The 27969-nt window shown below is 40.2% G+C and overlaps 2 protein-coding genes across 11 annotated transcripts in view; one reads left to right on the top strand and one right to left on the bottom strand.

The window, feature by feature from the left end:
- Nucleotides 1-27969, bottom strand: part of IFT140 (intraflagellar transport 140) — an 86938-nt gene that overhangs the window by 16530 nt on the left and 42439 nt on the right. The window lies entirely within an intron of this gene.
- TMEM204 (transmembrane protein 204) lies at nucleotides 24-27969 on the top strand. The gene is made up of 3 exons (XM_038150765.1): nucleotides 24-1040; nucleotides 13810-13965; nucleotides 25656-27969. Exons 1-3 carry the CDS (start codon nucleotides 761-763, stop codon nucleotides 25898-25900), a joined length of 681 nt encoding a protein of 226 aa, XP_038006693.1. The 5' UTR covers nucleotides 24-760; the 3' UTR covers nucleotides 25901-27969.

Here is a 27969-nt window from a genome sequence, read left to right as displayed (position 1 = left end):
TTTTTTTCAGTCGACTACGCCCTGAGGCTCACCAAAACGAGCCACAAAAACAGCCATTTCCTCTAGGTGGGGAGGTGGGGGGGCCTTTTCCTCACCGCAGTGGCTGTTCTCGCCCGGCACTCACAGCTCGGCTCTTCGGAGAGGGACAGGGCAGAGCAACCTTCTCGAGATAATCCAGACTTGCAGATCACTTTTGGGATGACCGCATTCCCCTCTGGCTCGGCTCGGCTTTGAGAGGATGATATCTGTCACCATTTGTAGGATATTCTGAAGTTTGCACCCAAACCTAGGCTTTTGGAGCAGCACTGGTTGGCTTGGAGGACCCAGCGCTCGGCAGGCTACAGGGAGCATCCCATCCCACCTCTGCCCCACCTCAGCTCAGGCTCTCCTGCCCCGAGACTGTATTCTGTCTGGATTCACCCCATCCAACACGGAATGGACCTCCCCGTCATCCAGTTCACCACGAGACTGGCATTACTTATCAAAGTGCAAGAAGGCGGATAAGTCAACGCTGGAAAGGACATAACAAAGCTTATTTGCGTTCTTATTTTATGGAATTCTCCTATCTACCTCACAAAATTCTCATTTCCTCGGTCAGAAATCCCTCAGGAATTGACTTCAAGAATGAACGGTGATGTCCTCTAGCGCCCCGTAACACCCAGCGCAGCCGCCTGTTCCCAGCCCAATTTCAATGTGCTGTAGCTGACTGGGACCTTGTGTTGTCTGCGATTAGAGTCTGGCAGCAAGCTGACAGTCAGATATGACTGTCCAGAAACTGGTAGCCACAGCTGTGTTGGTAGCTCTGGTCTCACTCATCCTTAACAACGCGGCTGCCTTTACCCCCAACTGGGTATACCAAACGCTGGAGGACGGGCGCAAGCGCAGTGTGGGGCTCTGGAGGATGTGCTGGCTGGCAGAACGGAGCAGAGGGGGTGCAAGCACCAGTGCCAGGCACGGGCAAGGGGAGGAGCAGGAGTGTGAAGCCCTGGGCTGGGGTTCAGAGTCGGCTGGGTTCCAGGAGTCACGCAGCACTGTCAAACGTAAGTGCAGCCTCTTATCTTCTCTGCAGACACAACTGATAGGGTGCATCTGGGTCCCCAGGAGTTCAATGGCCTAACCCTGAAATCATGTTATCTGTCTTAGTCTAAACATCTCTTCACATTCATTCCCAAATAAATTAATTTCAGAAAATAAGAAAGTATGATGTCCACCAGTGAACTAAACTCCTTGTTCCCCCTCAAAACCAGTCATCTGCATGGCACTGCCTGGTTTATATAGCTCAGGAATTGATCTGCTTTGAAAAAATTATCCAAGAATTGTAAGCCCAAAGTTCAGAGACATCTGGGGCTCACTTCTCCCTCCTGGGCTCCTGTCATAAGATATCCCTTCCTCCTCAATACAACAGCAACCACAGTTGCTCTGAATATCCTAAAACTAAAAAAAAACCACAAACCCAAACCCAAAAAGGTATTGCAATGAATGACATGTTCTTTCTCCCTTCTGTCTGCTTTTGTTGGAAATGTCAGGAGCAGAAACGTCAGAAATAGTTCTGGTAAAAACATGTAAAATTGAGAAAGGTCTTAAAATGTGCTATGCTTCTTGGTGAAAAAATGCAATTAATATACAACTTGATGACTACAAAAATCATTACCCATGGTGTATTTTTCATTTTGCACTTTCACAGATTGTGGGATCTGAAGAATGCAAATAGCTTATGCTGAGCTAGGGAAAATTACTCAATGACATGAAAATTACAGAACTGATTAATAAATAATAAAGCTTACATATCACATTCATAGCATTAATGGTGCAACCCTGCTCTCCCAGAACAGAACTGTGCTGGAACAAGATCAGAGAAAGACTTGGGTAGGAAGGGACCTTAAAGACTGTCCAAAATACCTGCAGACACCATGGCTGGGACCACAACTACCCTGGTGCCAAGAGGTTTCTCCCCTAAACCCCCTCCACTCCCAGCAGCTAGGCTGTGAGCAGCCATTCAAAGGGGAATCAGTGCTTCCACTGCACCCTTCAAGGCATGGAATTTAACAGAACAAACGGTTATAAAGTCCATGCCTCGACAGACTACAGGATTCTCCCAAGATTTCAAGGATGCTCAAAAACAGCTCTGGCACTTCTGAGGGATGGTATGTTACAGCATCTATAACATACATTATTTCAAACCAGATTTTTTTTTTCACGGTTTGAAATGTGGAGAAAGAGAAATTGGTTCTTGGAGTTTCTTAGATCCCTCTGGAGAGAAACCAAAGAAATATTAGAGGAATTTCTTTTAAAAATGCTTTAATGTGGACCCATTACAGATTGTATTTTCCAATAAAATGACACAGAAACATTTTTTGAACATTTGCTAATACTGAGCCTGCATAAATCAAAACCAGAAAATTTCTCAAATGTTTTAAAGTTCTTACCCTTTCAATACTTCTAACGGAAAGAACTTTTTATAACAACAAATGGCTATAAAAAGGATTAGACTGTGGGAGAAGTTCCTTGACATGTTTTTGCAGCTTCATCTCTGGAATCACTTCCCAATTAATACTGATAAGCCATATTCTAACCTGAAGAACATGTGTATAATTCACAAATAGTAAAAGTACATGTTATGTACTCAGCACTGGAATGAGCTCCCGCACAGTGAATTTGGCTCCTGCAGCATTTTTGACACACAAGCTTGTATTTCTTGCTGTGTGGAGGCCAGGCAGTGTGTGGTACCTAACAATAAGAGGTATTAGTTTCATGGCAGAACCATCTGGACAGCAGTTTCTGATGTCAAATAGTAGGATAACGTGACAGAAAATTTGAAAATTTCCAAGTAATAATTATAGTATGGTCAAGTGCTCAGAAGAATTATCTGACAACCACTGTTAAAATTCTAATTTAAAGGAGGTTTTTCAAGCCCAGAGACTTGATCTGTATGGGAGTAAAGCATCCATTCCCTATTTAATCTGGAAGCAAAGAGTAAGCAAAGGCCAATTCAGAATCTTGATAAAGCATTTAAAGGAAAATCCCTCCTCTGCAGCTGTCATGACAAACTCAGTAGGAAACATGACTGGCATTTATTTTTAAGACAATTTTGTTTCCATGGATGTACACATGGTTAGTATAAGCCTGATCTTTCATCCATGGATTTGTCATCCTAAAGAATTTCTCTAATAAGAAATCACACATTATTTTAGTAATACCTATGGCAATCCTCATCTGTCAGTTGTAGATAAATCACATGACATGCAGACATGCAGGGGTGTGTGTGTATGCATATACATACATACATCTAAAAATAACTATATGAAGGAAGAAAGTGCCTTCCTCAAAACTGAGTTACCACAAAGTATTTTGGATGCCATTTGTAGAACAATACAGAGAAGTTGTTCTGGTAACAGCAATGCAGAAGAGGCCACAATCTGGCTCATGTAAAACAATGTATTTATACAGTCATATGGACATACATATTTGAGAAGCAAGCTATTTATCTCACAGTTCAACAGAAAAACTGTAAAATCTTTGGGAATTTGCTTGTCCATATACTAAAGACTCCTGTACATGCAGTATGTATCTAACAGCCAACTACAGGCACTACAATAAGCTGGCTTCCTCCCTGGCAGAGAGAAATACATTCTTAGAACCTGCTTTTCACTGTCTTTCTCTGCCTGCTGTTTTCTCCCACTGAAATCACAGAATCATGGAATGGGTTGGGTTGGGAAGAACCTTCAAGCCCATTGCATACCAACCCACTGCCATGGGCAGGGACACCTTCCACTGTCTCAGGCTCCTCCAAGCTCCATCCAACCTGGCCTTGAACACTTCCAGGGATGGGACAGCCACAGTTTCTCTGAGCAACCTGTGCCAGGGCTTCACCAACCTCACAGGGAAGGATTTCTTCCTAGAAATGTCCAAAAAACCAAAAAGAAAGCCAGGGGTAGGAATAAATTATATTAAAAATACAGGGAAATTAGCCGTTGCAATGTGAACTATTTCTGCAAGGCACAGCATCAGAAGCACGGGCAAATGATTCCATGGGAAAGCACTTCATGTCTGTCCTTCAAATCTCACTGCTCCTGAAAGTGGAGATCCCAGGCCCTTTCACTTGTCTTTATCTACCTTTCTCCTTCTCCCTCTTGCTGTGCAGCCCTGCGCCTCTCTTTCAACCCCCGTGATGCTGAAAAGCCTCTGTGATGGTTCAGATGACTAACAGCAAAAGAATCCCCAGGTTAGGGTAGAAGTTTTGGACATGGGGTGGGATGGGGTTTTTGGTGGATATTTTTCCGTTGGATTAAGCAGAGTCCAACAAGTGCTGCTGCTAACACTAAGTGATAAAAGTGTAAGGAGGGGTGAGATTGCTCCTTTTTTAGTGGTAATAAACTCTCAGATCTGAAACATTCACCGATGTTGAGAATCAGCCCAGCTGTGAGGACATATTTATAAGTTTTTATAGCTTGGACAAACCACTGAATGATACAAACTTGAACAGTTCACTGAGAACTCAGGTAGCCTAACTCTCCTGTCACCTGAGTGTAGGCAAAGACATTTGACAAATATTATGTAGCCACTTTCAGAGCTGTTGAAAAATTTCGGAAGATTATGCTCTTGCCTGCATCTCTTTATGCTTCAAAAAAACCCAGAGGCAGTAGCCTCACAGCCTCAGTAAAAGCTGGAGTAAGACAGCATGTCGTGAGTAGTCAACACTGAGCTTTGTGCCCATGTCACATGTGAGCAAGGGCAGCACACCCAGAGATGAGGCCCCACAGAGGGACACGTGAGCTACCTTGAGTGGTGAGAACACGCAGCTATACCACCAGTGATGCCTCTCAGAGCCAACCCTTCTCAAAGCCACCTACGCCCTGACCAAGTACCATGCCATGAATACTGAATGAACACACTAGATTACTTGAAATCATCTTTGATATTTTTAACCACACTGTAGGGTTCAAATATATCCTTAAATTCTGCTGTGCTCTGAGGCTATCTCTGGATGGGCACAGGGAGATGATTTTTTCATCAGCCGAGGTCCCAGTTTGTCCCTCCTTGTCTAAAGAACATTAGGAACAATGTGGAAATTCAGGAAGAGGGAGGGGTTAAAAAGATACAAAACCTTACTGGGTTCTTCAGGGCTGCAGGAGACATAAGGAACATTGCAACAGCAGGATGTGTGTTTCAACTTCTGATGCTCAGAGCTGGACTGCTTGTGGGAATTGCAGTTCTACCAAGAAGCATAATTCATGCCAGGGAAAGGCACAGCATCAGGAGCAGCTACATGACTGCCACAGTGACGCCAGGTAAACACCTGTCCAGCCTGGATGGATGATTGTTGCACACACATGGACACAGGGACATTTGCTGGCTGAGGCAGGATGCTGCTCAGGGTGGGAATGAGGAGCTGAGGTTTGATACAGAGGCAGCCGTTCACCTTAATGCCCATGTCCACTGCATTTACATGAAGTCTGAATGTCTCCAAAATTTCCAATTTCTCTGAAATTTGGCTGGCTGGAAACCAGGCTGAGTCAAGCAGCAGAGTGTACTGTAAACATGTTACTTGTCTACATATATGTATTTCCATAAATAGAAACCCAGAAAGGAGGCCAAGTGCATCTGGAGAACACAGGAACTATCAACAGATTTAAAAAAGCCCCAAAGCTAATTATACACATTATATACATAGCATGATAGACTGCTCAGGCTGTTCCACAGACATGAGGCAGCACAGGCAACTGGCAGCTCAGGGTTTGTGATTTCCCATCCTAATATCTGAAATATGAGCAACATTTAAATAAGTGACATTACTAATTTAATGATGGAGGCCAGTAGAGATGAATTCTGAGAGACACAGCTTTTTAATTTAGAGTGAATGCTCATTTTAATATCAGGGTGCAATTTTGTGTACTCATTTTGGAAAAGTGCAAAACTCCTTGGGATTCAGGCCAGGAAAATGAACCTAATACATGTTTCAATGCAGTACATCCACAAGTGTTGCACAGAAATATTGTCAGAGCAATTGGAGTTTGGTTACTCTTGCCATCAAGACTTTGAAATCAATTAAAGCATTATGAGTGAAAATGGCTCTGGAGATTTTGAAAATTTCAGATTAATGCATTTATCACAATACCCTGCTGAGGTTTATAAAGAAGCAAATTGTGATATCTAGACAACTCATATCTCATCAGAAATAGCTGTGCCTATTAAAACTGATGGCTGTATTGAAGGCTCTCAATGTTACGCTTGCAAGGGCCCATCACTTAACCATAAGCACTTGCTTATGTTGAAAATAGTCAATGGAGGCATGTCTTCACTCCAAAAGTAAAAAGTGAAGCTGTTATAAAAAACACCCACCAACCACACTCTCCCCAACAAGATCTGTCTGACTTTCAAAATAAATATTCAAATCTGAAGTTTCACACTTAGATGAGCTGAATGGTTAAGTTCCAAAATACCTAAAGGGTTGGATGATTCTACCAGTTTGTCACATCAGAACATTTTTGTAATTGTGCAAAACCAGACTGGGCTTTCCTTGCTCCCTTCCTCTTCCTTGAATTACTATTTTTTAAGAAAAAAAAAAAAAGCAAAAAGAAAAAAAAAAAGCAAAAAAGCATAAATGGCATGCTTCAGAAAGCCTCCCAGGAGGTGAAAAAAGCAAAATAATTTTTGAGATATACACACATTCATAATTTTTAAGATATTCATCCAGCAACAGACCATACTGAGGACTCTTGCTGCTGAAAGCTCTATGGTTACTTGTAAATATTTTTTAAGAAGACCAGGTGAGACTTCCTTTTTCAGGACAAAGTCAGTAAGACCTGCAAACAATATAATCATGTGGAATGGGTACGAGGCAAAAAAGAAATTTAGATCTGTTTCACTTAAAAAAAAATAGTGACTATTCAGACCATCAAAATACATTTGCGTCACATAAGCATCTCTTTAAACCTTCCCATGGTCTCAGTGACACAGTCATGCAAAGGTGCACTGAGATACTGCCAACATTCGGCTTAGTTTGTTTCACAAGTACTTTTTAAGTTTTTGCATATTTCCTAATTCATACTCAAAGAGGCTAGCAATATAAATACCACATGTTTAAACTGACAGAAGAAATTAAATGTCAAGACTATATAAATACAGCACAGGTTTGGGAGGCACAGCATGATGCTGACAACAGTAAGTGCTGACCTCCTATGCCTGTGTTGTAAAATGAAGCACAGTTGTACTTCGCACTCTCAGTGCTCTTGGTATCAACTGATTTCCATGGCAGCTGCAGAAACTGCTTAGCACACCTCACCTTTGCTGACATCCAAAACAAAAGAAACACATGATTCATTGCCAAAAGTTTGACTGAAGTGTTTTGGGTCTTTTTAAATTTTAAGGGTTTCTTCTAAAATTATTTATTAATACTGAATCCAGCTCTCCAGATTGGAACTCAGGTTTATGAACAGCAAGACCATAAGTAAGAATCAGCAAGACAGAAGCCTTGCTCTTTTTGACTCTTGCCTTTCATCCGTTTAGGTTCAAGCACACTATTCTGGCTTTTCCTAATCTTGGTACTTGGTTTGCATTTCTGAAGTCCCTATAATGTGGATTTTAAAAATTCCAAAAGGCTGAAAAATATGATGCATTATTTATCTCAGGATAACAGCTCAGCAAAACATCAAGTTCCAAGAGGAAAACAGCATGCTCAGTTAGAATCTTCTGATTATATTAGAGAAAACCTAATTACTTATCTAGTTAGATTTTTACCAGAAGATAAAGGAAGATAAAAGTCTAGCACAGTCACAAGAAATTGAAAATGGGTTCTAACAAAAGTAAGTGAAGCAACTTAAGTGTAAGGAGCATTACCAGTTTCATCTATAATCAATTAGACATCTCTTTTCAGAAACACAACTATTTATTCTCCTTTCCAGAATAAAGTAATGTATGAACATGAAGCACTTAAAAGGACAAACAGGTACATGTCAGAATGCGTCCTCAATAATTCACCAAGGGATTAATAAATAAATCCAAGAACCATAGAAAACAGCATCAACAGAATTTTTTTTTAATTCCATTCATTACAAAATCAAGAAGTAATATCCCTCAGGAGATTTAAAGAATGGATGTAATCATAGATACAATCAGCTTCACAGCAAGCTAAGGTGGCATCATCCTTCAGCTGAGCATAACCCATCCTGCATTATTAAGAGTTTAAGAGCAATTTAAGAATTTAAGTACCATTTTTGAGATGCAACAGATTTAGTGTCCCACAGTGGACAAGGATGACAGCACACTCCCAGTCAGCTCCTACATCTCAGAGGCCATCAGGAGATTGAGAAGCCATACAGAGATGCTGGGAATCATCACTGTCCCCATGCACGGAATAAATGTGTGGTCATTAGAGTCTTCCCAGGGCTGGATACTTAATAACTTCCTCACAGAAGCTGGATTAAAGTTTGCACTAAAATTTTTGTTTATCAAGAGGGTCTTTCCCAGGAGGAGTTTTAGATTACTATGAAAATATCTTGAGCCATTTTGCTTAACAATTAAAATGCTTGAATTCCCACTTAGCTGTTTTTTTTTTTCCCTCTATGCAGACAGAAAAGGGAAATAAATGCTTGCATTTTAACCAATTGACATAATGTGATCTTCCAGTGAAATCGCCCTTCCTCATCATCCCCAAACACTGCAAATAACTCTCCAGTATGACTAACCTACTTCTGCAAACAGTCCTGGGTCTATCCTGGAACATAACACCACCAGTTCTGGGGCTATCATGGATCAGAACAACAAAATTGCTGCTTGTAAATAAGAAAATCAAATTAACATCTCTAATCCAGATGGATAGAGATGGTTTAGGAAGTGAGCAAAACAACAAGGAATCTGACTTGGTCTCATCCTTAGTGTTTGGGGTTTGAGTCTTGATTGATCCCTGTTTTAAACAAGGCAGAATTCATTAAGCGAGGACCCCTGGCTGGACAAGAGTCCCAGCTGGATGCCCTGTCCAGGAATTAACTGCTTCTCTGAGAAAATGGGGCCCACAGTGGGCTTCAAGAAGGAAAAAGGCAGAGACTAGCACTGTAGGCTGATGAGCAACAGATACTTAGACCAGAGTTTTTGGAGCCATTCAGCTCCAACCCTTTCCAGCTCTCAACAGCCAAGATGCATCTTAAGGGAGGTGAAAAGGTATGGATGGAGGGCCTGTCCTCCCTTTTTCACCTGTCAGATGCACACAAAGGAATGAACACCTTCTGCAGTGCCTAGATCTATTCTGCTGGAATTACTGACCTCTAGCTACAGGGAACTCCATCACAGTTAAATGTCAAGAGACAAGTAACATTAACAATAATGAGTTTGACAAAACAAAAAAAGTAGAATATCCAAAATACCTATGTCATGACAGTCTTAGGCAATAGATTCTGGAAGTGGGGGTTAACACAAATGCCACCAGTAACGCGCAGACACTAAAACCACTGTGACCATCTGGTTTTACAAACCGTCATTAACAAACAAAAGGCAAAAGTTGATGAAGTCTGCAGTGGCCACAAAAAGTGATGCTGGAATCATGGCTACTACAAATGAAGCTGAAATAGTTGAACAGCTGATCCTAAATTTCTACTAATTATTAAATCTATAGAAAACTCATCAAAATAGACTAAAGTGGGTTATTGAGGCATTTTTGCTGTACATATAATTTAAAATAGAGTAAAAGAGCACAAAGGTAAATACTAAACTTCAAAGCTTTTACAAAAACTATATTGCAGCTAATTTTATAAGATATTAGAAATATTTATTCCTGGATTGAGCAGTCATTCAAGCAGGAAAACAGCTTTGTGGCCTGGCCTTCCTCAACAAGATTTCCCTCTTCAATGGCATTGGGCTGAGCTCTGAAGAAATACTTTAACACTGCACACTCAATTCCCTTTCTTGATCTACACTGTCCATTGGCTGTCACCACTAAAAAGAGGCCAGAGATGCTGGTGCAGAGGTTCAGCTTAGGGTTGTGTACGTACAAAATAAAATTACAATGTACTGAGCTGACAGCATGCAAAGTCACAATGGTAAGGAAGTACAGTCACTTCACATTTCCAGGCTGAATACAATTAACAAGCTCTACTGCAAGAAGAATGGACTTTATGCATTATTATAAGAGTTATACATCATTGATGGTCTGCTCAAGGTAGGGGTGGAATCTCCATCCCCGGAGGGGTTTAACAAATGTGTGGATGTGGCACCTGGGGATATGGTTAGTGGGGGCCTTGGCAGCGCTGAGGGAACAGCTTGACTTGATGATCTCAGAATCACAGAATTGTTTAGCCTGAAAATGAGCCCTAAGTTTGCTTATTTCCCCAAGATGAATCATTGCAATTCTAGAACAAAACCAAAAGATGACAGATCATACATTAAACCTGTTAGAATAAACAACATCTCTCATATGACAGATGGGAAGGTACTCGGGTTGTAATACTTTATTCTATAAAAATAATTGTCTTCACATTTAATGAAATCACACCAGCCACGTCCTTCTTATTCTACAAATCATCAGCCTGCTGCTGTTCCATGGACCATGTGCAACCTTCTTTCTGGTTAACAGGAGCAGCTACGCAAAAAACCCATTGCATTTCCACATCTCTCTGAATAGTGGTAGTGTATTAGGCCAATAAACATCCCTAAATGTGGAGTTCTTACAAACAGCAGCAAAGATCACGTTACCCATTCAATGCACTTTCAGCTGCAGAAGAGGAGAATGATCAAAGAACTATTTTGTAAAGATTAAATTGTTACAAATTTGCTTGAAGTTCAACTGAGTCACAGTCAGAAATTTGCTATTTTTAGTATGCATGATATAACATCATCATTAAGTCTGTAATACAGTTATGTGTTAAAAAAAGTCACAAATAGCAGCAAAAGCAAAAATTTGGTGTTAATTTTGGTGTCAGGGGCCAGTATGTATTTCCAGCATAAACTTCAGACTTTTAAAGGTTATTTATATACAGAGGCTTTTTTTTTTTTTTTGAGCTCTTGCATACAGACAAGACAAGAGAATCCATTATGAGCTCTTGCATACAGACAAGACAAGAGAATCCATTATGGCAACAATTTTTTAATTTGACGCTACAGATAATTCTGTAACCAAATGAAAGTACTAATAATGGCTGCAAACCTGCTCTTACTTTGGGCACTTCTCCTTTCAAAGTCATTACTATCTCTTCAGCAAGCACTGGTGCTCAAAGCATTACAGAAGTCCATCTGAGTGGAAAAACACTCTGAATGTTCAAAGTTTACTGGTGTTTACAAAGCTCATCTGAATGTGATTCTGTTATCCATCCAATGTGCTTCATGATCTGTGAGCATTCAAAATGGCGAGATGCAAATGCTGCCAATGCTAAAAGGGCAACTTTAAAAGTTAAACACAAAATCTTTGAACAAATTTTCTGAATAACTGATCAGAAATTAACTCACTAGGAGAAGCCAAAAATACTTAGTATGTTACCGTCTTAACATTTTATTCAACTGAAAAAGTTTAATGGACTATGGTTCTTAACTAGCTCCTCAGATACAATGCTGTATTTTATTAAATTTGAATTAAATCATGAGTTGCTACTTAGAACGTGGGAAGCTGAAAACAGCCTATGAGAGGAAAATAAAGAGTAAACACAAAAGTAGGTCAGATTTCATGATTAACACAAATAAATTTACTCTTGTTTTTATCAAGTTTTGTTTTCTGCATTTTCTAGCAGTCTCCCTGGAAGATCAGGAACCAATTTCTGATTGTCAGTGCATCCACCAAACTTAAAACTCCTAAAAAATCTGCTCCAGAGTCCTTCTCTAGTATATGCCAACTTACACATGGTGCTACTTCTATTTCACAATAGCAATGACACATTAGCAAGCGATGTGGAACAATGATATTTGTAACTCCCACCTTTTGCTAGAGAAGAAGGAAAAGGATAAAAACAGGACATCCATCAGGTTAACAGAAAAAGCAGGAAAAAAGTCTGACTAAAAGTACCCAACTTTGCAGTTGATATAAGCCATTCAGTAGCCAGCTCGGAGACACATTTTAATCAGGTTTCTAGCCAAGACTGCAGATGTCTGTGTCGTGATCATTGCTGCATTTGTTCTTTAATAGAGAATCACAGATTATCTCAGGTTGGAAGGGACCTACAAGGATCATTGTGTTCAGCTTCCTGTTGCTTGCAGGACTACCTTGAACTAAACCAGATCACTAAGAGCATCCTACACAAACCACAACTCTGGCAGCCTTGGGGCCATGACCACTGCCCCCAGCGCTTATTCCAGTGCCCAACTACCCTCTGGGGGAAGAACCTTTTCCTAATAACCAACATAACTCTCCCCTCATGCAGCTCCAGGCATTCCCTCAGGTCCTGGCACCAGACAACATAGACCAGCACCTCCCCGCTGTGAGGAAGGTGCAGAATACAACAGGGTCACCCTTCAGCCTTCTCTTCTCCTGGCTGAACTGGCCAAATGATCTCAGCCACTCCTTGCGTGTCTTACCCTCGAGGCCTTTCATCATCCTGGTCACCGTGCCCTGGGAATACTGCCATCATTCAACGTCATTTTTATTTTGAGTTTGTCATCTTCCCTGTCATGGTGCTCAGTACGGCGTCTGGCCTACACACTTTCCTTTTCAGCTCAAGAAGATCCCTGCTCAGCCAGACCCTCCTTCTTTCCTGCTTGCATGACTCCCTATGCTTTAGAAGTGCTGGTTCCTACAGTATTAAGAGGTCACCACTTTGCCCACAAGTCTCTCTTTACAAATTGCATATCTCAGAGGGCACCTTTTTGAGTTGGCCCTTCAATTCTTGCACCCGAGGTTGCCCTCAACATGCTTCAGAAATTTCGTGAATCTGTTTGTGTCTGTTGTATGATATTCCCAGTTGATGTCTGGAAACTTAAAATCACCCTTAAGGCCCAGGGGAGCTGATCTAGAGACATCCCTTAGTTCCTTGTACTATAATTCATCACCTGGCCAGGTGGTAAATAGTAGACCTCCACAACATACTCCCACAAATTCACTGTTAGATATATATGAAATTTTTATACATATATAAAAAAATATATATATTTAAACACACACACACACTCATACACCCTACTTTTAAAATGGCAGCTTTTTACCTGTACATGCAGATTATGCCCTAACACCTCATTCAGAGGTGATAACTTAATTTCAACCATCTCCCTCATTACACAGATGGAAATATAAAGATCTTTGCAGTGTATCCCAAAGACTAATAAATGATTAAAAATGTAAAGATTAAGAATCCTCTATACAATGCTTCTGTAAACCAGTAAAGACCCAAGCATTAAAATCCACAGGATGTTTTTTAGGACAATACAGAGGGACTAGGAGAAAGAGAAATTCAGGGTGTTACTGGTTTGTCTTAGCAATGATTATTATTTTAGGGCCTTGAACTATTTATGGTTCCATTTCACTCTGTGTCACACAAAAAACAAACATCAACACTGCCCCAAACAATTCTGGCTATGGATTAGGTAGAATCTCCAGTGAAGAGAATTCCAGCACCACCAGTGGGCCATTCTGGGAAATTAGCAGCTTGTTCCATGCACTGAAGCAATACTAATGGGATGCTGTGCAACTAAATGAAAGAACCAATACATATCCTGGAGAAAATCCTTTCTTAATCAGACCACAAGGAAGGCAGTTACAACAAGGGACTGCTGGGAGAAGGAACTCCTGTCTAAGAATTGCTTTCTGTGGACTGACAAACTTTATACTCCTGCTCAGTTAGGATTTTCTTTTTCACTAATTTATATTATTGTAACTTTATGCTGCTTCTGTTTTCCTAGTGCAGTTTGACATGATGCGTGCCTGCAACCTCATTGCCACGGTAGCTCTGACTGCCGGCCAGCTCCTCTTCGTCCTGGGGCTGATGGAGCTCCCCATCATCTCCCAGGATACTCAGTGGTGGGAGGAGGCCATAGCTGCTGTGTTCCAACTTGCCAGTAAGTCCACTTCTTTCTACTCATGGAAAAGAGCTCAGTCTGTATTAAACCCAGATGGGAAAGTGTTTCTTACTTTATAACAAGTGACAAAGAATAACAAAAATGCTTATATCTAAAAGCAAGTTCATTGTCTCCAACAAGCTCTCCCCATGGGATTCTGCAGTACATGAATAGAAGCTTTTCTCTGGGATATATCATAATGAGGCTTCTGCCAACCAAGAAAAACCCCAAGCCTTTATTATTTCCTATGAAACCAGGAAGGCAAACATAAGAGAAACAAACTGGATACACAGTAATCCCACAATTTAGCAGGGCAAAATATACTCAAGGAACTCAAGAAAGCAGAGTGGAAGGGCTGAGCAAATTTTTGAAGCCTTTTGAAACATAATTATTTTATTTTAGCTAACTGAATTTTACTCAATGACCACCAGCTAGATTTTGACAAACAGATACATCAGCAATCCAGCAAAGAAAGCTGAAGTCAATTCATACCACTGACTGCTATAAATAAAATTTCCACAGCAGTTCTCATGGACTGTATACAGAACTGCATGAGGAAAAGAGGAAATGGGTTTATCACAATTCCATTTTGACAGCAGTATCAACAAAGTGTAAACATTCTGCAATAACACCTTTCATTATTACATAAAGTAAGTAACTTCAGCATTCATTACAGTAAGAATCCAATCCTATATGATATCCATGCAGGAAATTATCATTAATGGAGTAACAATCAAGCCGATTACAAGATCAGATTAAAAATACAACATTTATATATACATATATATATACACACACATATATTATTAATGTAAAGAATGTAATGTTATAATAAAGCAACACCATTTTCTTTGAAGTTTTAATTTTGACTTTAACAACTCAAAATATTAAGGATGGCATAAAACTACTGAGACCTCAGGTTTTCAAAAACACAATATCAGAATCTGGCCTAGGTGATTTAAGTACAGTCTCACAGCAATAAAATCATTAGGTTTTTTTTAGGTCTACTAAGGATGAGGAACCTGAAATCCAGATGAGAGGAGGAGACAGCAGAGGTTCTGTAACCCTCAAAGCACCTGATCCATCTTCCAGGTGCAGCAAGTGCCTCAAGCACCAGACAGTGCTTCCAAAAGACAGATATACAACCTTGCCATAAAAGCCCTCCCTACAGCCCCTTTGTGTCTGTGTAACTGTGGATATCTTCTGGATAGTTCTCCCTGACTATCAGCGTGATGTCTGCTGTACTCTCCCATCCTCTCCAAACTTGACCTGTTTTTCCAGAGCGGAAATGCATTCTGGCCCTGTTTGGATGTGCTGTTTCATTGACAAACAGCACAGGGGACAGTCATGGGCCTTTCTTCTACCATGGCTGCTAATTTTAGACTGGGCGCTTTTTTTTTTGCCTTCTTTTTTTTTTTTCCTGCTGGAGTCTGTTTTAAACACAGTCAGAGAGAGACTGAAGGGCGCCAGGATATCCCGACACAGGAGGAGGAAATGCCTGCTATTACCTGTTATGCAAGCTGAACCTTGAAATCCCCAGTGCTGGGAGGGGACATGGGAGAAAAGCCACAGTCAGAATCATTAACAAAACACTTATGAGAATGGCTGAAGAAGCTTTTTGATCAAGGAGCCTATGTCGATCTGCCTGCCTATGTTCAAAAGACGTGAAGGGATGGAGCCGGCAGCCTGTGATGATATGAGGATGGGCATTGTGCTGTGTGAATCTGCAGAAATAACACAGTGATTCCCCAGCCCCCTTTGCAGTTATGCCACACTCTCCTTTACCATCATCAGATGGTTTTCTGCCTTGAAGTCATGATTTTATTTTACATCTCATTATCTTATTGTAACTTCATGTTTAAACAAGTTCCTTCCTGACATCCAGAACAATCACCTGAAGTCTTCTAGAATGCATACTTTTGAAAAAAGTGGAAAGAAGTCATTATATTTGCATTAACCCAATATAAAATAAGACTTCTTGGAGACTTCCTTTCCAGAAAAGTGTTACATCAACTGCTGATTCCTTGGGAATCTGCACTCACTAAACAGGAGTTTGCACTCACTAAACTCCCTGGACTGGGCTCAGGCGATAGCATTTTAGACATTATAGATTATATGGCTTTGAAATCAGACAAAACCAACGTGCAGTGAGAAAGCCCAGCAAATCCACTGCTCTGATGAAGGGCTGATGCTGCATCTGGAGACTGAGTTCCATATTGATGGGGAAGACAGTGGCCACCACACGTCATATGAGCCACAGGTGATTTTCAGGCTCTGAGTCTCCACTCTGAGACAGTAACCTCTCAGTCATTCTCAAAGAAAAGGAGCAATATGGAGCAAAAACCTCAGAACAGTAAATGTGACACTTGTATTTAAAAGCATTTGTCCCATGCAAACATCCAAAAGAAACCCCAGCAAGGCTCTCTCCTGCTTCATTTGAGGAGTTAAAGCCAAGGTACTTTAGGTCAGACAGATCATTTGTGTGAGAAGGGCAGGTAATGCTTAAGAATGAACAAACTTAGATCTTATTAAACATTTCTGAAGCACTGGCTGTGAAATTTCTGTTTATTACACTTTCAAATGAAAGAACACTAACACCAACCTTCTGTTTTTTCCTTTTCAAAACCCAAATAATCTGAAGAATTGTTCTGCAGTTCCTCATCCTTTCAGTAATTTCAGAAATTATCTTGAATCATATTCCCTCAAATTCCAACTTCTCCTTGATCTCAACCTTTCATCCTGGAATATGCCAACAAGTGCTGAAGAGAACCACAGTGGTCACTGATAGACTGAAATCTTGTGTTACGGGGAAAGGTTCAACCCACAATTTTCTTTTTTACTCAACTGAAACTGTGTGGATTTCCTTACAGTTTCCCATGGCCTGAACAGAAGTCCTTGTTAGCTTAGAAAACCAAAACTGCTAGGTATTATCTCCAAAGTCTATCACAAGTTTATCAAATCAATGATCTTAGATCCACTGGAGCTTGCAGTGGCTCCAGACTCCACCACTTCCTCACTTCTGCCACCTGCACAAGCATTTGACAGCCATTCAAAAAGGATGGACCTCTGACACAAAATCAAGCCCCAGGAAGCAAAAAAGAGAGGAAACAGCAATGCTGTTTGGGACAGCAATGGGATTCACATAGCTCCAAAGCTCCACAGCCTCACACCTCCCCGTTAACAGGAAAGCGATCTGTTTGCTTTGGAAAAGGCTCCTAGTGAAAATGGAACCGGCGTTGTACATGGAATTTTGTGTCAACGCTCAGAAATTTTCCTCTAGATGGTTTTGGGGTTTGTTTTTTCAAGGACCTGTTACAAACTCCATGTGCTGAATATAGGATGAATAACAGCCAACAGAAGGGCTGTTGGAAAGGGAAATCCATACTAACAGCACAGGGAAGAAAGAGCACTTCAGAGGATATTGAACGACTACAAACATTAGCCTCCCAGACAGGATCAGGTCTTAAGGGGGTCCAGCCAAGTCTTGATCTTGTCCAGTGATGATTATCACAGACTTTAGAGAGAAATATTAGAAACTTCATAGGAAAAATCTGGGATAGAATATCCTTTACATTAGATCTCATCCTGGTTTCTGAATGTCCAATACTGCAATAAACCTGAATCATGATTAATATTTTGCCAGTCTGCTTTCAGCATTAAATAACTTTAATACGTAACATCCTGAAGATTAAAAAGTTTCATGTTCCCACTGAGCCTGTCATTTACAGCCAAATAAATTAGTCTCATCTTTCCTAAATTTCAAGCATTGCATTCCAGCTTTGCCCAACATGCTTTTCTGATGAAAGTGTTTCACTCCAGACCCCTAATGCATAGTGGAAAAACTGAGCTCAGGCATACTCTAATTTCTGTGCTCTCAAAATTAAATCAGACAATTTTTGAATCATTTTCTCCAACCACTTTAGATCAGTTGATATTCAGAAAATGTCTATGTAGAAAAGAACAGCACAGCAGTCATTGGAAAACATGGATGAAGATATTCCTGATAGCCGTGTGATCCTGAGTTCCATATTACTTCCTTCCGCCTTCAAGTCAGATCTGTTCTAAGATGAAGTCTATGGAACTTTAAACCTAAAACTTCCTGAAGAGGAAGCAAGTAAATGAGATGCTCTAAGTAACCTAAAAATCATAACAAAAATAGAGAATCTAACTGCTTGATTTGTGCTACATGTTTTCATTATTTGTCACTTTTATTTCACCCTGGGTGCGAAACTTCCCCATTCTTTATGCAGACCACAAATATCACAGTAAAGTGATTTTGTTTTCACACTTCCAAAAGGAAGCACATTTGCAAAGATCCTAAAATCTGGATGTCTATATCATATATTTTGTCAGAAATGGTTCCTAGGAGCAGCTGAACCAGCAAACTGGGAAGGATGGTAGCTCACAAGAAGTGTGGTGAACTCCTCATCTGGTATAGCTGCAGCAGGAAGAAGATCTGCCTGTATTCTTTAAGGCTAAACTCTGATAAGAGCAGCAGGCAGGTTCTTGTAGCATCCTAATGACAAGGGCACATATTCTGATCAGAAATACAGTAAAAAAATCTATTAACAGATAAATATAATTTGGATATAGAAGCATAAGGAACATATAATGCAGAGAAAAGTGTGTGAGATGGAAAGTATCTCAACACAAATATTCAATTTATTGCTTATGAACATGCACATTATATATGCATGGAGGTGTCGCCTAAAACTGTTTCAAACCCAGTTGCCTTGCTGGATCCAATTACACAGCTCTCACCCTCTGATGTATCCAGAGAAGAAAAGAGCACTTGAACAATAAAAGCAGAAGATGATGCTGAAATGTCCAAAAAGATCACCTGTCAATAACTGCTTCTCTCTGCACAGGATATTTTTGCTCAGGCTGACCCCACCTGCAGCACTGCTGTCAGATCTGGGATCCTCAGCATGAGACAGACAAGGACCTATTAGAGTAGGCCCAGAGGAGGCAATACAGATGATGCTCCAAGGGTTGGAGCACCTCTGCTATGGAGACATGCTGGGAGAGCTGGGGGTGCTCAGCCTGGAGAAGAGAAGGTTCTGGGGAAAAACCTATTGTGGCTTTTCAGTACATAAAGGGTGCTTAACAAAAGACAGAGAGTGACATGGACAGACAATGACAAGGGGAATGGATTTAAGCTGGAAAGGGGAAGATTTAGATTAAATGCTAGGAAGAAAGTCTTCCCTGTGAGGGTAGTGAGGCCCTGGCACAGGGTGCCCAGAGCAGCTGTGGCTGCCCTTGGATCCCTGGAAGTGTCCAAGGCCAGGCTGAGTGGGGCTTGGAGCTACTTGGGATAGTGGAAGATGTTCCTGCCTTCTGTCAAGAGGGTTAGAAAGAGATGGTTTTAAAAGATTCCTTTCAACACAGAACATTCCATGGTTCTAATTCCAGACAGGAGTCCATAGCTGTGCCTGATATGAGGCCTACTATGTTAACGCAGAGCTTTAATTGGCTCCAGATGCCTCAGAACCCAAGAGGCCAAGCAATGCTAACAGTCCACATCAAGTGTGAGAATCTGCACATTCCTCCTTATTCAAACAGGTGCCCTAGAGGAATCCTGCCTAGTTCACTGGGAATTCTTTTCACCATTCCATTCAAAGACTGGCATAATTTCTAAGGGAACCTCCAAAAGGTAACAAACAAAAGCAATTTACTGTCAATAGACCTAAACTGGTTTAAGACTTCCAACATAAGGTAGGATTCCCTGCCTTACACTGACTACATCTCCCATCAGGTTAAAGACAAGGACTGACAAACTCAAAGAACACAAGTGGAAAGCCTTCGTAATTCAGAAAAGTGAGCAACAAAAGGGTCTTACCGCCCCTGAGTAGCTGTTCTACTCACGTGTTTAATTCTAAGATGTTACATGCTACCAAAATACTTGGAAGGAAATTTTAAATTAGAACTAAACAAAACAAAACAACAACAACAAAAAAAAAACAATCTCAAACAAATTACTGTACTTAATGTACAACTGAAACCTCCAAGGCCAATTGACTCTAATAGTCACACTCTAATTCCCTGTGGCATTAGAAACCGAAGCATCATGAAGCCTGGTGCTACAATGAAGAGCATGTGACTATTCCAGAGGCCCCATATTTGCCTTCAACTATAGCAACTTCTTTTGTGCCAAGCTGATACAAGAAAAAGTATTTATAAATAAATAATTTGCATAAGTCCTATATGAATCACTTTGTGAATCTATCTCATGCTGATAAATACAGCTGAGCTCCTACAAATAGCCCATTCAGGCACATGACTCATCACAGCTAAATGAGTCCCTGTGAAACTTGGTGGGGTACACAGAAAAGGAGTAAAATATTTCCCTTCTCTGTTTGCAGCTCTGCACAAGTGTGGGTAGTGTATTCTCAACACTCTGGCTGCTCTATTTCCTCCTTCTCCCTTTTCTTGATAGCAAAAGTCATCCTCCAGGACAAGCTGTAAAGAGGAGGGTTATAAGTCCCAATATAGACTTTCTGGTAAACTAGAAAAAAAAAAGTGTATTTCTTCAAATGCACTATCAGTACACTAATGAAAAGGAAGAGTAAGAATCCAGGGGTGTCAGAAAAAAAAGCCCAACTATCACAGAAATAAAAAAAAAATTATTATTATAATAATATATTATATTATATTATTATTATTATAGCTCTTTTAAAATGCTAGAATTCTGTAGCTGGCTTGCAACCAGCCTCAGTCAAACAGGAAATCCAGCATACAGATCTGAAATGTAAGTTCAAAAAGTAACATTCTCCCAACCCACCCCCACTACCACAGTCAATACTGTTCCAACCAAAAGTCTTCTGAGTGACTTCGTTATCTGTTTCCTTCCCCAGCGGAAAAGCCACCCAGCTTGTTTTGCTGCAGATGGGAAACAACTAGAGATAAACAGCAATTCTATGGGAAAAAAAAAAGCACTTCAAGTAATCTCATCAGGATTTTTAGTGAAGTTGTGGCCTCTATGTAGTCTTGAGACAATATAGAATAAAGTTATCTGAAATTGATTGATGTACTTAAACTAATTCAGGGAAATTGAGCCACGCATCTCAAAGTGCTGTCATCACTACAAAACAGAAAATAAACAAAATTAGATTAAAATGTTCAATATTTTCATAAATAAATTTAAAGAAATATGTCCCTTCTACAGCCCTTGTCAACCTGTATTGCCCACTGTGAGCTCAGGAATCCTGATGGCAAAAAGAGCAATTTTCTGGTTATTTTTAGTAGAGCTGTTTATGGGAAATAGTCTGAGAAGCCAACTGTTTTCCTCTAGGTGTTTTATTTGAATACTGAAACTGAATTTAGACATTGTTACAAATATCTATCTAAAAAGGGAAAAGTCACCACAGTCAGCTCTGGAGACTATTCTTACAACAAGGTTAATTTTTATAGCGATACTTCTAACTATTATACAGCACAAATACGTGAAGTGTGGTTTTGCCCAGTCATTTAGAGAACCAACAATGTTCCACCCCAGTTCTTGGCTAGTGTACAACAAGACTCTTCTAAGGGCAAGGAAAACATATGTAGCACATTGGAACACTTTGCTTCAAGAAGTCCAAGTTTGATTAAGCTGTTACAGACAAAATCCATCCAAGCAAACTTTGGGGTTTTTATACATCACCGTCTTCAAAAAGCAGCAAACAAAAGAGGCATTCCTCAAAATTTGAAATGCACCATCCCATGCAAACTCAGGTTTTTTTGATTATTGATTTCTTCAGCCTTTGCTCTGGAGTTCCTACATTTATAATTCCCATATCAAGCCATGCTAATATGAAATAAGAATGCTGGAAAATAACTTTCTCAGTTACATTTCTATTCTGAGTTCTGTGACTCTTGCAGAACTGTAAAACTAATTGTATAAACTCTACAGTAACATGTTTCCACCTCTGTTGCCTCTGTCATGTATTTGTCTGTTCTTAATGTCAGTTCCTGTCTAAACTACAGCAAAGGATCTGAAACAGAATGCACACTTTCACTCAAGAGCTCTGGCAACTGGCTCCTGCGATCTGTCAGTTCAAGGAGCTCTCAAACCCAGTCCCTCTACCCCACTCAGCCATTGGCACAGAACTGGGAAAGGAGATAAAGCCTCTTGCAAGACTGGCTGCTCATCTGAGCAGGGTTCAGGCAAAGGGCTTGTGAAGGAAAATAGCCTTTTAGCAAAAATAGCTTTATTTGGGGACCTGGAAGGAAGCCTTAGTGCTTTTCCCTGGTGGATAATTGCTCCATCAGATAGAACACAGAGTTGTTAAGGCATTTAGGACAGTAATTTGCCATAAGTAATACAAAAGCAAGAAAGACAAAGTGAAATAATTCCATTAAAAGCTGGGTATTTGGAAAAACTTTTAAATATTGAAAATATTCCTACAGTGGAAGACACAACATAGCATCAGGGTTACTCTGTGTAACTGGTATTCCTCAACCCATGTCTCTCTGCCAAGAGAGCCTCAAAAATACTTCAAGATAGTGGGAAGTTGACGCTTGTTAATATTTATAACTATCCCTTAGAGGCACCTGTGAGTGGTCACTGGTCCAAACAGCTCCTGCTCAAAATTCCACCTGCTTTATGATTTTCTTTACACTTAAAAAAACCAAAAAAACCCCCAACACTTTATGGATTCCCTGTAAAAGTGTGTATGAATTTAAAATGAGTTCTGAAAGGAAAAACCAAAAAGAAAAACTGATTACACAGAGCCTTCCCATGTGCCAAACTAAGTAAGATGGGTCTCTTGATTTATAAAAATACCCTCCTTCCTGCCAATTTTAAACCACAAGGAGATGAAGCCGGTCAACTCAGCTGCAGGAGGTGCAAGCATCTCCTTTCCTCTTGATTTCCTACCTTCTTAAGAAAATGGCTATCTATCATCCATTGAACAGTGGATTGCAAATCAGTATCAGCGTGTATCATCCTTACAAGACCTAAATGAAGATGTAGACATCCAAATTCTTTACAAGCATATCACAACTAGCATGCTCTGCTCCCAATACTCTGAAATACAAAATAAACACAGGAAGTTGTATCATCCTGGTTCCACAGATGGGGAACTGAGCCATCTCAGAGGAAAGTTTAAAAAGCCTGATGTCACTCACAAAACAGAACCTAATCTCCCACTCTCTTCTCTACCATGTGCCTCAGGACAAACTGAACTTGGAGACTGACACTGGAAATGAAAGGAAAATATTTTATTTGCAACAGTAAACCCTTATTGTATGGATCAGTGATTCCTACAACTCAATACACTCCACGTGGCCACATTCTCTCCAAATAAAACTTGTTTATTTATAACTAAGCTGAACAATAAAATAACTACCAGATTTACTGACAAAACCAAGGAGTTACTGTGTCCTTACAACTGTGTCAACAACCTAAAACCCATCCAGGGTACATTAGGCTTTTTAAACATCAGAGTGGGGAAAGAGCAGTAAAGAGCTGCTCCTCCCATAAGAACCTATTTCTCCTTATTTGTCCTCAGACAGACAAGTGCCTCACTCCAAACCCTCTAGGGACATGTCAGCTGTGGGACAGTGCCACCTCAGGAGAAGGTGCAGCAAGCAACTGTTACAAAGCACCTTCTAGGTAGACACAAGAGAGCCAAGGATACCAGACAGCTCCTGAAGGAATATTCATTCAGCGTTTGTGTTATGAGGAGGCGGATTCAGCCTTCATTTTACCGATTCTCAGAATAATACAAGTGTCACACCTTTAAGTAATGATTGATTTTTTTTCCTCCTACTTGTATGTCATTTCCCTCTTCTGTGTTTTTTTATCTGTATGTAACTTGTGTCTTTTCCATCTTCACTGCATTACTAGTATTCTTTGAAGAAAAAAACTTGATACAATGCACACTCAGGATGTGCTCTTTCATGGAAAATCAAGGACTAGGGCCAGGGGTCACACCATTGCCATGTATCCACGGGGACAGTGTTTGCAGGCACAGGCATTGTGGCTAACTGAGAGAAAAGCATGCAGCAACTGGGACTTGCTCTTGACATCTCCTTGCCCATGAACTTAAGAAGATGGTGTCCAGATATGTTCTGGCAGTTCATGGATATTTATTTATTCCAGTCTTCCTTCATGAAAGGGTCATTTTGGCAGTGACATTTCTTTGTTATGGTGGCAGTTGAGGAAGTGTGTATGATAACAAAGAGAATTTTTTTTTTGGTTAGTGAGGCATATTTGTCTCTTTTTGTTTGTTTCAATCTAACTATATCCATTACGTTCTTCTAAAAAGCTGAAAAATAGTTTTGTTTGACAGTAGGTACAGGAAGAGAGACTAGGCTGGAGCCCCTCTGCTCCAGAGGCAGGCTGGTAGAGCTGGGAATGTTCAGCCTTGAGAAGAGGAGAAGGCTCCAGGGAGACCACAGAGCCTCTTCACGTGCCTTAAGGGGCTCCAGGAGAGCTGGAGAGGGACTTGGGACAAGGGATGGAGGGACAGGACAAGGGAATGGTTTCCCACTGCCAAAGGACAGGGTTAGATGGGATATTGGGAAGGAATTGCTCCCTGTGAGGGTGGGGAGGCCCTGCCACAGGGTGTCGAGAGAAGCTGTGGCTGCCCCATCCCTGGCTGTGTCCAAGGGCAGGCTGGACAGGCCTTGGGGAAACTTGGGATAGTGGGAGATGTCCCTGCCCATGGCAGGGGATGGAATGCAATGAGCTTTAAGGTTCCTTCCAACCCAAACCCATCTTAGGATTTTGTATGGCTCTTGGATAATACAATAAACAGAGGGCAGAAAAGTAATCATGTAGTTCTCAACGCATTCTTCAAGGAATGGGCAGGTGTGACATAAAAAAGGAGGTGTAAAGGGATGCAGATTGCCCCTTGATCTAACTCGGGCCTCCTGCATGACTAGAACAGTTACCCAATCTCACTTCTGACATAACATTACTACTATTCATCAGTAATGTAACCACCAAAAAGATTGCGAATTTTTTCCTTTTTTTAGGTTTTTTTTTTTTTGCAAATCACTTAGTGACATCTGAATGGAAATGCTAGACAAGTGCACTGTTATTACTCTAATATTACCTACCTTTCAGAGAACTTAGTACTGTGCTTAAAGTTATGAGGACAATAGAAACTTTGCCTTCAGTAGCTTCTGGAGGAATGACATTATTACTGCCTCATAACACCTTTTTCCAGCAGGAAAAAGTAGGACTAAAAGTTCCATTTATTTCACCTTGCCTTTTTTAAAGTTTCTGTACATTGCTTTTTATTATTTCTCTAAGATATTTAGCTATTCACCATCTTTGCAGCTTACATAGTTGCCTGCCTTAATAAACATGTTAAAATTTCAGAATAAGAGTATATACTGTGAAAAAAAAGATCTTTTGAAATTATTATCATCATCATTAATACAGCTGTTTTCTCTTTTGGCAATGGGAGTAATGGGAGTAAGAAAAAGGACATCTGTGTAAGTGATTCAAATGCATGGGAAAAAAAACTCAAGGTGAAATATAGGTCACTGGGTGTAAGAAATTCAGAGTGAACAGATTAAGACGTTATATTGAGTCTCTGTTTAAGGTGCTCTCTTTGCATGTATAATGAGGCCCAAATATGGAAAGGCTCTACAGACTTATGAGTGAGTCTGCAAATGTTGAGATTCTATGGCATTTTGCCACTACAGAAATTCAAGAGAATAACTCATTAAAAATAACTCTGCCATTCTGTTTGCAGGTTTTGTTCTGGTTATCGGACTGGTGACGTTCTACCGTATTGGACCATACACCAACCTCTCATGGTCCTGCTACCTGAACATCGGAGCCTGCCTTTTGGCCACACTGGCAGCTGCTGTTCTAATCTGGAATATCCTCCACAGGCGTGAGGACTGCATGGCACCCCGGGTCATCGTCATCAGCCGCACTCTGACCGCTCGCTTTCGCCAGGGCTTGGAAAATGACTATGTTGAATCACCATGCTGAAAGAGCACACTTGAAAGGCAAAAGATCTCCAAGGAGATCTGCATTGGAGTTATTTTCTATAAAAATATGCTATAATTTAAGGGTTGAAAGACATCACAATGTTCACTTGTGTGGGCAGAGGCCCTCAATCATTATTCAGATGGGCTCCATCTATATACATATGTATAAAACACATAATTTTATATATATATATATATATAAATATATAAAATATTATATTGCACTCTCCTTCTACTGTACAGTACAGAATTGTTGGGTTGGCTGCATGGCAGCAGGGTCAGCTGGAGAAGATACCAAGTGTGCGCAATGAGAATACAGGAAAGAGGGAACCAAACACATTTTCTCTGTCTGTATCAAGTTCTTCTGCTCCTTAAAAATAAAACAAAAAGCTATAGACCAGTGACAATAGCTTGAGAGTTAACAGGCAATCTGCAAAAGTAGAAAACTCATTAGAGATTAAGTGATGGGTTTAAAAGCTGTCTAAATTTCATGACTTCTAGTCCTTCTATTCACCTCTCTACAAGGAATGGATTCTCATTAGCTGCAACACCTGCTCCCAGTCCCACAACAGACCAGAGAGTAAAAAACAAAAGGGCAACTCTATCTATTCTCATGTAAAGAAAGGGATTGCAGAAGAATTAAGTTGCATTTCTTTCAAACATTTCTTTTGTGTCCTGAGACACAGGTTTGCTAGTGTCCTATGCATAAACAGACATTAAAAATGAGAAGGGTACGCAGCTAGAAGAGGCCACACATGCTGCTGAAAAAAATGTTTCAATATTATATTGAGGGAGAATGTCCACAAGAGGCTACCAGAACTCCCTAATAATCAGATATATGATTAAAATACATTGTTGGGAATTATTATAAGAAAGAAATATTCCAGCCCAAATTGGTTTATTTTGTCTCCAGCTAGTTATAACATTTGCTGTGGCATTAGAATGCTATGCTAGGACACCAGCGCTGCCCAGCAATGCTGAGAGCCACATAACACAGGGAATATTGGAGAATATGGTTGCCACTCAAGCACCCAGACGGGAGAATAAGACAAATACACAGGACTTCAGGACTTTGAGATTTAAAAACAACCTGCCTGATAACTTAATATGAATGAAGTGAAAAATTAATGCCTTTAGAATTAGGTATAATGTTTACAAGCCTTACCCTGAGAAGCACATGGCCTCATAAAAGTCATACGCATATAATTTTCAGAAAGAAAAACAACACGTCAAAAACTATTATGCAGGAATATGTGGGATACAGGAACCTGAGGCAGTGACAGGTGTGTAAGTGCTCTCAGAATGCTGCTATGAGCACAATTAGTGATAGGTTTGAGGGACCATGAGCTATGAATGTTACAAATTCCTTAGGACTGTTGTGCTGCTCCTAACTGAGTACACTGCTTTGCTTCTTTTTTCACGATTCCTACACTTTGTTAAAATATGATCATCAAGCTGGCTCTTGAGTTCTGTTCTGCACTCAGTTTGGATGTGATAAGAAACTCAACCCCAACTGCTGCTTTGCACCACGTTCCAAATGAGCAACACTCCATAGAGACTGATACTCTAGAACAACTGCACTGCTCTAGACTGTCAGGGGAAATATCATAAAGCCAACAAAGAGTTTCTTCTAGCAGTAGGTTTGTAAAAACCAAATAAGATTAGTATTCATCAGCCTGCATTAATTTTCTGGGAAAAAAAAAAGAATTCCAGAAATAATATGTTATTATTAAATGCAGCGGTTTTTTACATAAAATATTGGAGTATTTAAGAGACATTATATTAGTTCCTCTAATATTGCAATATCCATATTATAATAATGTACATGCAAATTTAAAAATCAGCTATGTGGTTGGTAAATCTGTAACACTCAGTATTGATGTGATTATTTTAGGTGTATAAATAAAATTGTGAATGTTCATTTTCTTCTAGTGATGACCTTTTTGCCATTCAGACACAGCATAAGGTTGCAGGTTATCAGTAATTCTTTCTCTTTTAGCAAAAAATAATCCATAATGTATTATAGACAAAGAATGAGCAGAGAATGCATTAAAATATCTGTGAGATAAA

The sequence above is a fragment of the Motacilla alba genome, chromosome 14, assembly GCF_015832195.1.
Source record: "Motacilla alba alba isolate MOTALB_02 chromosome 14, Motacilla_alba_V1.0_pri, whole genome shotgun sequence".
NCBI classification, from domain to species: domain Eukaryota; kingdom Metazoa; phylum Chordata; class Aves; order Passeriformes; family Motacillidae; genus Motacilla; species Motacilla alba.
Note: the sequence above shows the minus strand (reverse complement) of the source record. Positions and strands in the feature narration are given on the sequence as shown.

What these genes read in the sequence shown, in the direction of transcription:
- TMEM204 (XM_038150765.1), top strand. Translation starts at nt 761, where the DNA reads ATGACTGTCCAGAAACTGGTAGCCACAGCTGTGTTGGTAGCTCTGGTC. An exon ending in GTCACGCAGCACTGTCAAAC is followed by an intron (nt 1,041 to 13,809) that starts GTAAGTGCAGCC and finishes CTGTTTTCCTAG; the next exon opens with TGCAGTTTGACATGATGCGT. An exon ending in TGCTGTGTTCCAACTTGCCA is followed by an intron (nt 13,966 to 25,655) that starts GTAAGTCCACTT and finishes TTCTGTTTGCAG; the next exon opens with GTTTTGTTCTGGTTATCGGA.